Source organism: Strigops habroptila, chromosome 13, assembly GCF_004027225.2.
Source record: "Strigops habroptila isolate Jane chromosome 13, bStrHab1.2.pri, whole genome shotgun sequence".
NCBI classification, from domain to species: Eukaryota; Metazoa; Chordata; class Aves; order Psittaciformes; family Psittacidae; genus Strigops; species Strigops habroptila.
This window is the reverse complement of record NC_044289.2, coordinates 2,332,768-2,346,795: the sequence shown is the minus strand read 5'-3', so window position 1 is coordinate 2,346,795 and position 14,028 is coordinate 2,332,768. Positions and strand designations below refer to the sequence as shown.

The window sequence follows — 14,028 nt, the reverse complement described above, 5'->3', positions numbered from 1 at the left end:
ACTGCTGTAAACAGCACATCTAGAGAGAAGGTGGTGTGCTTTGCTTAGGTTTGGTCTCATGGTCTGATTAGACAGAGCAGGAACAGTATGTTGCTTGCATCAGGCTTTATTAGCAGAACATATGAGCTTGAGGCTCACCTCATACATAGCAGTTAGTCTTCATAAAAGCCCCTCCACTCTTTCCTTGGCCCAGAGAAAAGGCTGGTGGGAATACCTGGCAGCCATCCTGAGCTGGTGCAATTCTAGGGCTTGGGTTTCCTTTCAGGTAGCACAGAGGCCATTCAAGATGCGTTTGTCACAGATGGCCAGATAAGGTGATCTTCTCCCTAGTTCTAGTTCTGTGTGTCGTAAGGTTGAGAGTAGGGTGACCCAGATTGTGTGATGCTTCTTTTAAAGCAGAAATGCTTGGCTGGATGAGAAGCATATGAACAGTGTGATGCCACAGACCGTGCTGCAAGAGCTGTTACTACAGTCGGTGGGGTTTGTACCATTTTTTATCTGTCTGACCAAAGAGACCAGAAGCACAATTGTCACTGTAAACTCAAAGAAGAGAGTCACTGAGCACCTTCTTCTGTCTCCAGCTTGATAACATGGGCACCTACTTGAAGGCAGTTATACTGGAAGGGAAGGGGCACCGCTTTCCTGCCTTTCACCTCTCCTTATGATACTTCTCCCTGACAAAAGAGCCAAGTATGCCAGAATTAAAGGATCTGATGAAGAGAGAAATTAATAATTGCCTGCAAAGGAGCTGACTGATCTGAGCTACATTGTACAAGTCGCCTGTGCTCTGCATGTGCCCTCACCGTATTAGCACTAAAGCCACACATTAGTTTTAAGACTCCCTCTCGAATAGGGATGTGGTAATGTTTCTTAATTGGGGCTGATAAAAATGTGGCATTACTTGCAGGTTCCTCAGAGAAGCCAATTGTGAAATTGGGTTTGTATTAAACCTAATGATGGAAAATTAAGTGTAGTACGTCTGTCGGAAATGGTCTGCGATAAAAATCCTCTTCTCTCCATTACGGGAGGTTAATAGGGAATAGGGGTGGAAAGATGCATTGGGAAAGCGAATCCAACGAGAGGAATTAATAAGCCTTGAAATTCCCTCTGTTCAGAGTGCTCACACTGTCATTAGTCGGAGCATTAGGGATGATTATACAAATGCTTTGGATGTTACTCTTCCTTAAATCCCAAATTTATTCACATTTTGTATGTGAGGGTTACTGCACTAGAGCCATAGCTCTGTAAATCTCTGAGTGTCCTGGGAGTGGGACTGCATTTATGAGAACCTGGGATTCAGAAATCCTTCAATTCAGAAGCCTAATCTTCAGAGCTGATGATCACTTTGTGTAATTTATTTCAGGAGAAGCGGGATGTGTTCAGCATCTCTAATAATTCAACTACCAGACTTGTTTATCATCTCTCATTGGAGATGAACTCCTCGTGCAGCAGTGTCCACTGCTGGCATTCCGTTGTCGTAGTCCTGCAACTTCACAACTTCAAAACAGATCTTGGTATCTTCCCCCTAATACAACATTAAACCAGCTCAAGCATTATTTGTTGTGTCCTGTCGCTGCAGAGGCCGGCTGATGCCCTCATCCCTCTGCTCCTGCCCACCTCTGCAGCGAGGGACACGGTGCAGATCCCGACTGCTGCTGGTCAACCTCCATGGCTATTTCCCAAGGATAGCAGTGTTTACAGTAGCATTCCAGCCATATTTCTGCCTCACCAAAATCACCCTGAAATTGAAATTTGATTTATTTATTCTTTATCCCTTCAGAAAGACGACTGTAGGATTGCTGACAAGGGATGGGGTGTAGGCTCTTTGTCAGCAAGAAACAAACCTTGTGTGTACAATCTTAAGGATTTTTAAGAACAATCTGAGAGAGATGTATTTACTGTTTGCTCATAGGCTGGTTTTGGGTAAGACCAGAAGGAATTCCCGCAGACTGTTAAGGCCCGTGTGTGTGAAAGGACCCAAGTATCTCAGATACCTGTAGTCATAGGAAAAACCAATGGTTTATTTGGCCAACTATTTAAATTCTGTCATCTCTGGTAAATAAGAAACTGAATTTTTCATTTAATCTGAGTTTCTGTTGTTAAATATTGTGACAGTGAATTGTTTGGTTAAATTCTTCCCTATTACTTCACCAGGAATATTTTGTGTGTATAGAGTTTTGCTGGGGATGTAAGAGATTACACTTCCAGCTGCATAGTGATAAAGGGTTTTTTAATCCATTTCTTTAAAAAAGAAACTTTCTTCTGTGCTTACGTGCCTGAAATGTCAATTTGTGCATGCAAGATAACTATATTTTTATGCTGGCTTATTATTTCTGATAATATTACAGCTTCATAATTGACATAATTTTAGGCCTGAACCAGCAGAGCAGTTTAATTCGCCTCTAACACCCTATGTGACTTATTTGAAATGCTAATGATTTGTTTGCTATTAATGTGGCCCCCTTGAGTTATCTCATGCTGTAAACTCCAAATCCCACTCGAGTATCTGCTCATCTGTATGTATCTCTCAGTCATGTTCTTTGCAGGTTTGTGAAGACAGGTATGTAATTCAATTGGAGTTGTTATGCACAGCTCACCCTTACAAAATGTGCTATTTCAGTCTCTGTGCTGTGTCCTTATTAGCCTGACTGGCTATTTGCTCTGTTCTATCTCATTGGGTTTACTTAAGTGTGGGTTAGTCTCTCCAGGAAGCTGTAGGCAAGTGTGTGTTTCCTACTTACTTCTTTACTTTCTTTTGCCTGCACCAACCTATGGGGTGGTGGAGAAACAAATAAACTAACAGAGCAAGAATGAGAATGGAAGTACCAGATAGGTGAAAGCTTGTTTTGCCTCCCTGTCTTTAAAACAGACAGTAGCCATGGAGAGATGACCCAGCCAACCCTGACTATCCAGACCCACCCGTTCCGGAGCTGCGAGCCGGTGGAAATGTCCTACCCCCGAGGGCAGTTCCAGCCAGCCATCCGAGTGGCCGACCTGCTGCAGCACATCACCCAGATGAAGCGAGGACAGGGCTATGGATTTAAAGAGGAGTATGAGGTGAGAGGAACCTTTGCTCACATCAATGAGTAGAAGGATAGATGCTTGGGAGGGGAGGATAACTGTTTTTCAGAGCTTCTGTTCCTTAATTCCCTTACCCTCTTAATCCTTTCCTTTCTCCATCGTTTTTCCATTTATGAGGGTAGGATTTTGCAGTGCTCGCACTCTTTGATGGCCCTCTAGTCCAAACAAAAGGTGTTTACTATAGCAGTAAGATGATGACATTGTGCTCATCTGTTAGCACGTGCCCTCTTTCTCATAAAGAGCCAACAGTAAATGTCTAAAGGTGCTGAACTCAATGGAGGACCTGAAGTCCTGTAGTCCCTTACTCATTAATGTGCTTTTGTTGCCAACAGTGCAAGCCAGGTTTTAAGAAAGGGAACGGTTTTTGCTTGAGCTTTTCGGGAGGTCTGTGTACTCTGAAACAATTGGTCAAACTAAATCACAGTGTAATGACCTGGCTGCAGAATTGTAAAGGCAAAGGCAGGAACCATGTGTAGCTTAAATGATGGTGGAGTGTTCTAGTATGCTCAGACCTCTGGCTCTGAATGCGTTTGACTGATGTCCTCTTCCATGGGTGGAGAGAAGCAAAGAGTAAGCTGTAAAAATGAAAGCAGCCATCCTTCTCTCTCATCTTCCCCCCAGGCTGGAATGACCAGGAGCATAATCCAAATGACCACAAGAAACTTGACACTGGGGAGGAGTTGGAAGAGGAATATATATTTAGAGCAGAGAGAACAGAAGAGGGAAATAACATCAAACATATGTGAAACTTTGCCCTGGCAAGCGATAATTATAATGAATGTAGTAAGCTTGTGGGAAGGCAATAAGCAATTAATATGCATAGTGGCATTAAAACTACTTAAAAATAACATAACATCTGTGAAAAATAAGCTACTTAATGAAAACAGCTCACTTTTCCACCCTGCAAGCCATGGTCCATGGGGTTTGCACCACTGATGCTGGGGTTTGTTGTAACTGAGAGGCAATCTTCTCCTGGTCGTCACCAGGGAGTACTTTTTTAATCAGATGGCATCAAAGACTGTCATAACAAATGTTTCTGGTAACTGTATGTTAACCAGGTCTAGTCACTCATGCCCTGCAATCAAGCACACTAATCAAACTATCAATATAAAGAGCTCTGTTTAATACTGAGAAAGGGTAATAATTCTCCTAGGAAACTTCCTTAGCTCCCCCTTGGCCTCCATTTCCATGATAGTACCCAAAACTACGTTCAGCTCAATTACAGATGCCCTAAGATCTAGTTCTTGATGCTCAAGAAGAAAACAGGTGCTGGCATATATGTAATTTTCTGGCACTGGCATTGGTAATTATCAAAATAGCACATTAGCATGAAAAATGTCAATGCAACTTTCAGCTCCACAAGTTCTGCCTTTCCCAGAAAGTGCTATCTCCGTACGTATGTAATGACTCTGACATTATAGAGATTTGCATAATTCCTTTCTTCACAAGAAATAGCCTAGAGAATGCCACAAGCTCTCAAATCACATGTGCTGCTCTACCCTTCAATTAGAGGTAACTGCCCGAAGCAGCAGCAGTCATTTTCAGTGGTGTAATTTGGTTTTCAAAGCATGGGATGCAGGGAACACTTCCGCTCCAAAGAGTTTCCAGCCACCACCAGCAATCCTACAAATGTGGGCGTGATCATAGATTCATAGAATGGTTTCTGTTGGAAGGGACCTTAAAGCTCATCCAGTTCCAACCCCCTGCCACGGGCAGGGACACCTTCCACTAGAGCAGGTTGCTCCAAGCCCCTGTGTCCAACCTGGCCTTGAACACTGCCAGGGATGGGGCAGCCACAGCTTCTCTGGGCACCCTGTGCCAGCGCCTCAGCACCCTCACAGGGAAGAGCTTCTTCCTTATATCCAACCTAAATCTCCCCTATTTAAGTTTAAACCCATCACCCCTTGTCATATCACTACAGTCCCTGATGAAAAGCCCCTCTCCAGCATCCTTGTAGCCCCCTTCAGACACTGGAAGCTGCTCTGAGGTCTCCACGCAGCTTCTCTTCTCCAGGCTGAACAGCCCCAACTTTCTCAGCCTGTCTTCATACGGGAGGTGCTCCAGCCCCTGATCATCCTCGTGGCCTCCTCTGAACTTGCTCCAACAGCTCCATGTCCTCCTTATTTTGGGAAGACCAGAACTATACGCAGTACTCCAGGTAGGGTCTCATGAGAGCAGAGTAGAGAGATGTCAAGTTGTATTACAACTCCCAGAGGGCAGGAGGTTGAAGTTGTCTGAAATGATATCTCAGGATGGTATCTGGAGGAACACAAAGCTCCAAAACTGACTTGGCAAAAGCACTTTGCAGAACGATTGAGAAAATCTTAGAAAAGAATCTGATGTCTCTTTTAAAATGCCTTTTGATACACTAATACTAGTGTCATCTCCAAATATGTTTTTTCTTCTAAGGAGCTGATTTTCTACTTACTTTGCAAATTGATGGCATAAATTACAGCCTGTTTAGTGACATGTTGGCAAATAATTTTACTCTCACGAAAAATCACTTTGAATGGAGTGTATCAGTCACTTTGTGACAATCTCTTATCTCTTAACATTCTCATCTCCACTAAGTAACTGGAAATTGCATTTGATACTTGTTTAAGTACACCTTCACCTACAGACCATTAGAGCACAGGCAGCATGTTCTACCAAGGGCATCTAGAAAAGCATTTGTGGTGCTTGCTCCTTACATGGAATCTCCACGCTGAGATGAAAAGCAGGCTGTGATTGTGGAAGTGGTGTCACTCCTGGTGTGAAATGGGCAATAACTGTGTGTGTGAGTGAAAGTGGGAATCTGTCAGCACTTGCCATGTGTGTGTCAGTTTGGGTCTGCCTGCTGACCTGGGGCTGAAGTGCAATTTGGGCCTTTGTGGCTGCTGCTGTTTAGCAATAGAATGTGTATACCACAAGAGAATAATGTATCACTGGCACTGGATGTAGATAGCACTATTTGGGGTTAGGCATAGTCATAAACATTTAAACAGGACACATTTAAATGTCCCATATTCCTTCTTCAGAACTTATCAGCCCTGATTTGTTGTGAGCTGCGGGACTAGTCCCATAGACTCATAGCAAGTACCAATTACTGGCTATGGAGATAATAAGCTTAAATGTCCAAACTCATTTTCAAGTATGATTTAGGATGTCACTGAAGTACCTTCTCCTGCTGCATTACTGAGGCCGTTTAGTTATTTTGGATTTTGTGGCTCCTTCCTTGCACATGTTCATATTGAGAGTCTTCAGCTTGTTGAAGTCACCTCTGGATTTTAACCCTTTCATTTCTGGCTACACAGCTTCTATCTGGTGAAAAGAATAGGTCCTGTGGTTCAGGACATTACCGCATGTTTAGCAGCAGGATGTTACTGTAGGTGCTGTCCTTGGAAAACGCTGGTTTAAGGCTTTGCTATGAACCAGGATAGGCAACTGAACTGGAGAAATACTGCTTTTCAGGTTATATTTTCTTTTAGGCAAAGCGGTTTTTAACCCTGGGTCACAGCAGAGTTGTGGGACCAGTTTTGCCACTGCTGCTGAGAAGACGATGCAGAGAGAGGACCAGGACTCTGTAGCACACTTCAAGATGAGCAGCACGGCTTTTAATTGATGTTGCCTTTGGCAGCAATATTGCAGCATTGGAGTAGATCAGTGCAGATGAATGATTCAAGTTTTCCTATTTAAATTAAAAACAGCAAACTAACTAAATGCATCCATTGGAAATTTAAATTGGCTCGCAGGAAGCCTCAATTTAATGTGAACACTTCAGTTATATTTGGGCTGTGGTGCTTAGAAAGCTTGATTGAGATGAAGCTGACTTTTAGAGTCCTATCCTTGTCATTTCAGATCAAAATCGGATCAATTTAGCTTAAAAAGCATCATTGTAACGTATATTTTATGACTGGGAAGATATTTCATTATATATTTCATAAAACTTCTCTAGAAAAGGAAGAAAAGGCCAAAAATCAAGTCCAGGTTTGTGAACACTGGAATTTTGCTGTTAAAAACTCCAAGAAAGAGGGAGATGAAATATCAACACCTGATTTATCCTGTTTACCATTACTGATAATGCAAAGAAACACAAACATTAACCCTTTTTGCTATTACAGAGATACTGTGCCAACAAAACCTGAAGGAACAAAACATTAGGTGTGCTCTTTTTCTGCATGCAGCCAAATTATCAGTGATACTTTTGCATTTGTACGTGCAGTTTCCATTCTTGGTGCTGCATTTTTAGTGATCCCATAGAAAATTCTTTGTGCTGTACCACCCATGTACACACAGTTAACTCCAGTTTGTTCATCTGGTGTGTATAAAATTAGGGGGATAAGGTACACCTCTGCAAAGGTAGTTTATGTTCCTCACCAGCCAGACCTGTGCTCCTTTTCCTCAGGTGGATAGTTCTGTGCAAAGCAGAGATTTCTTTGGTATTGAATGAGATGAAAAATCCTGGATTCTTAAATCCCTGGAGGCTACCAGGCTGATATAAAAACATCAGTTTCAATGGAGAATTTCATGTTCAAATCACATAGGGTTTGTAGAAAAGGTATTTATTGGACCTGATGTATTTTCTTTGGCCAGGATAGCTTCTCCCAACGGAAGTCATGAGAAAGGATTTTCCCTTCTTTTCTTTTTCTTTTCAGATAGCTGTGATTAGATGTCTAATGACTGTTGCCATTCTCTGGTTAATCTGCTGTAATAGTTGATATTAGTGGGAAAATAAGGCGCCTTTTTCCTCAGCCTTTGAAGATGAAAATGGACCTTCCTTAGTTCTTTTCTTTTGCTTGGGGGTTTTTTGTTGTGTGGGGGTTTGTTGGTTGGGTTGGGATTTTCTGCTCAGAAGATGAGTTGTTGTTTGGAAACAGCTGCCTGTAAAGGAAATATATGTGTGATCAAAGCCCTACCAATTACAGAGTTATTACTCTTTATCCTGGGCTTTTGAATAGAAGCTCACTCTCCCTGTCTGTTGCCAGCAGTGCTGGTGGCAGTGCTGTAGTGCCTGACATTTTCTGTCCTGGAACCCTTCAGGGGGACATTCACAGTGGTCTGCTCTGCCAGGGCTTTGCTTGTATTAAGTTTAATTGTAATGTCAGTGTTGTAGATTGTAATAATGATGTCATTCTGCTGTTGCATTCAGGCACTGTAATAGACCTGAGTGGCTTGTGAAGATGAGTATAAATTCATTTACTAGCACAGCTGTGTCACACTACCCACTGCTATCTAAGGAAGATATGATTCTACAATGATTGCAGTATAAAAACCCCCATAATTTCCTAGGGACCATCAATAATACAATTTATAATGTTGCTTTTGTTTTTAGTAATGTGGGATCATGTTAGGGAGTAGATCTCGGAGGACACAGATCTATAGGGGCAATTCAGTGGGAGGTGTGCTCCTCACCTGTGTTTTTGGCACAGGTTAAGGCTAAGCTCTCTGTAGCCACCAGCAGCAGTTTGCAGATCATAGAATTATAGAGTAGTTTGGGTTGGAAGGGACCTTCAAAGCTCATCTAGTCCAACCCCCTGCAATGGGCAGGGACAACATCAACTAGGTCATGGCCTTCCATTCAGTCATGATGAGCAGTGCCCAGGGACCTGTTGCTGTTCCAGCAGTAAGCACTGTTGTGCCTGCTGCTTGTATCTGTGCTGACATTCCATTCCCCACCATCCCGAGACGGGGAGAAGGCTCATCCTGCTTACAGGCATCCAGGCTATCTTCCAGGGAAGGCAAGACCATCCTCCAGCCAGATCCCATGAAACTGATGTTTTAGAATCATAGAATCCCAGACTGGTTTGTGTTGGAAGAGACCTTAAAGCTCATCCAGTTCCAACCCCCTGCCACGCACAGGGACACCTTCCACTAGAGCAGGTTGCTCCAAGCCCCTGTGTCCAACCTGGCCTTGAACACTGCCAGGGATGGGGCAGCCACAGCTTCTCTGGGCACCCTGTGCTTTTCCTGGCTCTGCCTTGATAAACCTTCCTGGATGTGTCCCAAGGGGAAAGTGGCTCATTTGAGTGTGTTCAGGACAGTTGTAGGGCCAGGCTGCAGGGCAGCACCATGTGCTGCCAGCTTCCTCACCCCATCCTTTCTCAAAGAAAAGAGTAGATTTTAGGAAAATGCCTGGTTATTTTCATACTTCATGAGCACATTTTACCTCCTTTTGCCTCCCTTCCTTACACATGATCTAAACCCTGAGCTGCTTTATTTTTCCCCAAAGAAAATCAGCTAGTGGTTTGCAGTGCATCACTCCATTATTAATACAGACCTAGGTGAAACGACTGTATCTATTTTCAACTTAAATATGAAAGACTGAACGCTGTGTTTGTATGGATGTGAAATCCCCACAAACCCTGTTCTGCAGGAAAAGTGAAGTTAACCTGTGGCTGTGCAGCCAGAAACGAATCCCTTGATCCTTTTACATTTGAAGTAGCAGAATGAAAATGATTCTTGGCTGGCAGAAGCCAGGAGCTGCAAATGGTCTGCACCAAGCTCTGCTTCTTGCCTTAGTGGATGTGCCCTTTCCTCAAGAACACTTGTGTGCTTGGTTGATGGCTGAATTATGCAGTGCCTTTATTTTTGCCCTGCTCAGTCATCTTAAGGCATTGGCCAGCTATTTATAAACTCTCCATACTGTTTGTTTTGCAGGCACTACCCGAGGGGCAGACAGCATCCTGGGATACAGCCAAGGAAGACGAAAACCGCAATAAGAACAGATACGGAAACATAATCTCCTGTAGGTGTAAATTCACATTAACCTGACCTTTCTGTAAGATGTTGTATGCATCCTGGGGAAAAGGGTGTGTTGGAGAACCTCACAAAGAGTTGGTTTGCAGTGCTGAGTGTTCAGTGTGTTTGTTCCACGTTCTGTTTCTGTGATTTTAGTTTATTTTATGGGCTTTTTTCATTGTTTTATGTAAAGTCATTGCATGACTTGATGGTTTTTACAAATCTTCTATCTGCTTTGCTTTGTGCTTAATGTTTGCAATGTAAGGGCTAAATCCTTTTGCCAGGTATTTGTGGTGGGTGATGATGCCCATTTTCTGTCCATTTCTACTGCATAAACCAGAGCTTTCAGTGCCACAGATGGGAGCACCGAAGGAGATGCAGGTATATCAGATGCTTAGCTGGGGATCAGAGATAAGATTTTCTCCCTCCTTGTGGTCAGTAACTGGTGAAGCAATTACTGCTTGTCTCCAGAGAGCTGGTTTGATGTGTGGGACAAGCTTAGCTTCTGCCTCAGAATCACAATTAGGCAGCTGAAAATACACTAAAGCTTCTTAGTTTTACTCCTTTCAATAACCACTTACTGTTGATGTTATAGGAATATTGATGCATCACAGAACTGCAGGGCAGTGAATGACTCTATAAAACCATTCAGGTCAGCTTTGTTCTCCAAGTCAGGACTAGATTCACCTCTATCATTTTGATCAGATACTTCTCCAGGCAGCTTACCCCAGTGTTCCATTATTCCTTACAATGACTGGGGAGAGGAGATGGGAGAGGTAATTCTTTGTAAGGGCTGCTGAGCAGCATCAAATTGGAGAAGCCAAGCCTGAGATCATCAGAACAAGAAATAAGAATATGAATGAATGTGCCATAGATTTTCATGACTGGATAAATCTGTAGAACGCTAGAAGAGCAGAATGAAGTCATGTTGAGTGATACATTTAGTACTCTCTTTTTTCTGAGGTTAAATATGTATGTCCTGTAGAACAAGCAGATTTACTAAAGAATTAAAAAAACCCTTGGCCACAAGAAGGATCATTTCACACATAACTACTACTCTCTTAAGGCTTGAAAGAAGTGGTTTCATGTAACAGTTTGGGGGGAATGGCATAGGAGAGCTCCCCATGGTAAAGATGAAAAGATCTGGATATGAATATCAGAAATTCGTGAGCTCTGCTCTGATCCCACTTCTGCTGCTGGTTTCCTGCGTTGGCTGGGAGCAGGTCACCAGTTCCATCAGTCCTTTTTTCTCCATGTGGAAAAGGGAAGTGATAGTACTGGAGTATTACAGTTAGCGTGGAAATCATCTTCCTGAACCTCGGTGCAAGTTCCTCATGGCAAAGCAAGATGCCTCCAGACAGAGGTTCAGTTTACCTGTCTGTACAATTAGCTTAGATTAAATTAGTCTAAGACAGACGCATCACCAGCTATAACAGCTACGCACTGGATTGAAGATGAAAGTGCCATAGTAAAAGGAAGGAAATGTGAAAGACTCTTTGTTTCTTTGTATGATCTTGACAAAGCAGTTGATATAATATAAAAGTAGAGGTGAGAAGAGACAAGTCTGTGTGCAGTAGCCACCATCTCATCTATATTGAAGGTCACAAAGAACATGTTCAACCCCAAGTGAAATGTGAGAAGAAATTAAGGAAGCAAAATCAAGAAAGATAAATGGGGCATTATCTAAAGGGAAGATGAAGATGTTCACAAAGATGAATTGTGGTCTAACAAAGAGCGATGGTAGCCTTCGAGCTATAAATATAAATACAGTAGAAATACAGATAGGAGGTGATGCACTTGAATAAGGGAATGCAAAATGTAATAAAAGCTAAGGAAGAAGTATAAAACATAGCTCTATAAAACATCAGAAAAGAAGCTCAAGTTTGAGGCCTGTTGGGAAAGGTTTCAGGGTAAGGTAGAAAGGAATAGATCAAGAAATGAAGGTAGTGAAAGAGAGGAAGGTTGCACAAGAGCTGAAGGTAAATTACAAAGTTGAGTGGGTTTTCTTCATTTCAAATATTTATCAGGACAAAGAGTTTGAGGAGGAGACAACAGCTCTTCTGAAAGACAGCAGGGAGAATTCAGCAGTGTGCAATAAATAGTGATAAAATGGAGTGGAATCCTCGCTTCAGTTTGCAGAGGCTGGGGAGAAGGGAGGGAGGATGCCTAAGGAAGGAGCATATGTTCATCAGATGTTCTGTAAAACCAGTGGGAAATGCTCAGTGGTGTCATTGGCTAAGCCTTGAGCCAAAGCCCACTGATGGCAGTGCTTGGCAACTTCCATGAGTAAAGGCAAGGACGGAATCCAGGATAGAGAGCGGATAGCAGGAGAGTAGATCCCTCTAGGGAAGTGATAATGAATTGTGCTCAGAGGGTGCAAACTGTGCAAAAGCCTGAGCAGGGAGGTGGAACACGATGACACCCCTAGCTGCTTTGTTGTCCTAGAATTGTAATTGCTGGTAAAACCCCGAGTATGCAGTGATTGCTCCTACCAGCTTACTTGGTAAAAGGCTGCAGATGGCAAACCATTCCCCCACTCCTGGAACAAGATACCCCATGCCTTTTGGACAGTGAATTGAAAAGTCAGATTTGATCTAACTTTTGTAACTGCTTCAGAGACTTCTGTTAAAATGTGGGTTTGTAAGCTCTCGCAATAAGTAGCGTTGCTCAGTGAATCACAGCAAATGAGATCTTGTCTTTATGGCCTTCTGGGTAATAGTACACTTCCAGCACTGTTTCACTCGGCTCACTGCTTTCCCAGGGCTGTATTAACATCGTGCCTTCCTGTGAAAACCTAGATCTCACTGCCAGCCCCACCATCTGCTCTTCTTACATTTGCAAACCAAAACTGCAGATGAGATTAATCTCATCATGGAGAGGAGATGCAAGAGAGTTCTAAGCTCTAAGTTATCTCTCTCTACAACTGTCTGAAAGGAGGATGGAGCCAGGAGGGGGCTGGTCTCTTCTACCCAGTAACAAGTGACAGGACAAAAGGAAATGGCCTCAAGCTGCACCAGGGGAGGTTTAGGTTGGAGATTAGGAACAATTCCTTCCCCAGAGGGTGCTCAGGCATTGGAACAGGCTGGAGTCACCATCCCTGGAAGTGTTCACACACTGTGTAGATGAGGCCCTCAGTGACATGGGTTAGTGGTGGCCTTGGCAGGGCTGGGGAACGGTTGGACTTGATGATCTTAAAGGTCTTTTCCAACCTCATTGATTCTGTGATTCTCTCTCTGATTCTCCCATGCTTTAAACCCCAGTTTTCAGGGTTCCCTTCAATCTGCAATGCTTATATGTTTTTTTGGAGAAAAAGAAAAGCTGAGGAGTGGATTTGGGGTCTGTGTGGTCACAGAAATCCCCTGTTGATGGTGGAAGGATGGACTGTGATTGCACAGATTTACCATGCTGGAGGAAGCTGCCCTACTTGAACCTTTTATTGTATCAGCAGTGTCCATGAGCTTTGCTTTGGCTATAAAAGCTGTAAATACAACAACTATTGTGGAGCTGCAAGATTTTTCTGTAGAGGGCAAGGATAGATAGTGGATCCATTCACATGCTGAAGCAAAATGATTTAAACTTTCTTCAGGGCCTAGATATGGAGGCCTTCAAAGCACGTTGGCAAGTGGTTGTTAGGGGAGGGATATCGAGCTGAACTCATAGAAGAGAAAACATCCAGAAGCTATGTGGGACCTTTGGTTTTATTCTTTTATTCTATTTCTCCCCATCTTGTCCAGATTTAGAGCCATTATAATGGGTAATGAGAGTGAAAAGTCTCAGATGAGAGCTGAGGACAGAAAGACATAGGATTGTGTTTTGGAGCGGAGCGTGTTCCCACTTAGGCACCGCAGGTTTGAAGTCTTGTGATGGTCCGTTAAAAACTTGAGTTGATGACAAAAGACAAGGGAGAAGTTTGCTTCATTTCCTTCATGCTCTGGCTACCACATGCTTTGGGCTGGAACATTGTGAATTAATCAGAGAATTTTATGGTAGAAGAGACAAAGAACAGATTGAGATTAACAAAGATTTCAGCTGAAACATAGGTGGAGTGCACTTCTTGGCCATGGAAAGGGATAATGCACAGTCAGTATTGGATTTAGAATAAAGGTCTTGTCTTTCAAGCATTTTTATTCCATGGTTTCTTCTGTAGTGCCTAAACTCTTGCTTGTCTGTGCAGTGTCGATGGATCTCAGTCCTGAGAGGATGGGATAAATATCACCTTGCTGTTACCCA

At 43.0% G+C, this 14,028-nt stretch overlaps 1 protein-coding gene across 3 annotated transcripts in view; it reads left to right on the top strand.

Annotated features, from left to right (window-relative positions):
* The window catches only part of PTPRT (protein tyrosine phosphatase receptor type T), a 447,177-nt gene that overhangs the window by 402,782 nt on the left and 30,367 nt on the right, over positions 1-14,028 (top strand). For all 3 annotated transcript variants that reach the window (XM_030502880.1, XM_030502878.1, XM_030502879.1), the window contains 2 exons: positions 2,870-3,057; positions 9,718-9,805. In XM_030502880.1, the coding sequence (XP_030358740.1) occupies positions 2,870-3,057; positions 9,718-9,805 (276 nt within the window). The remainder of the gene's footprint in view (positions 1-2,869; positions 3,058-9,717; positions 9,806-14,028) is intronic.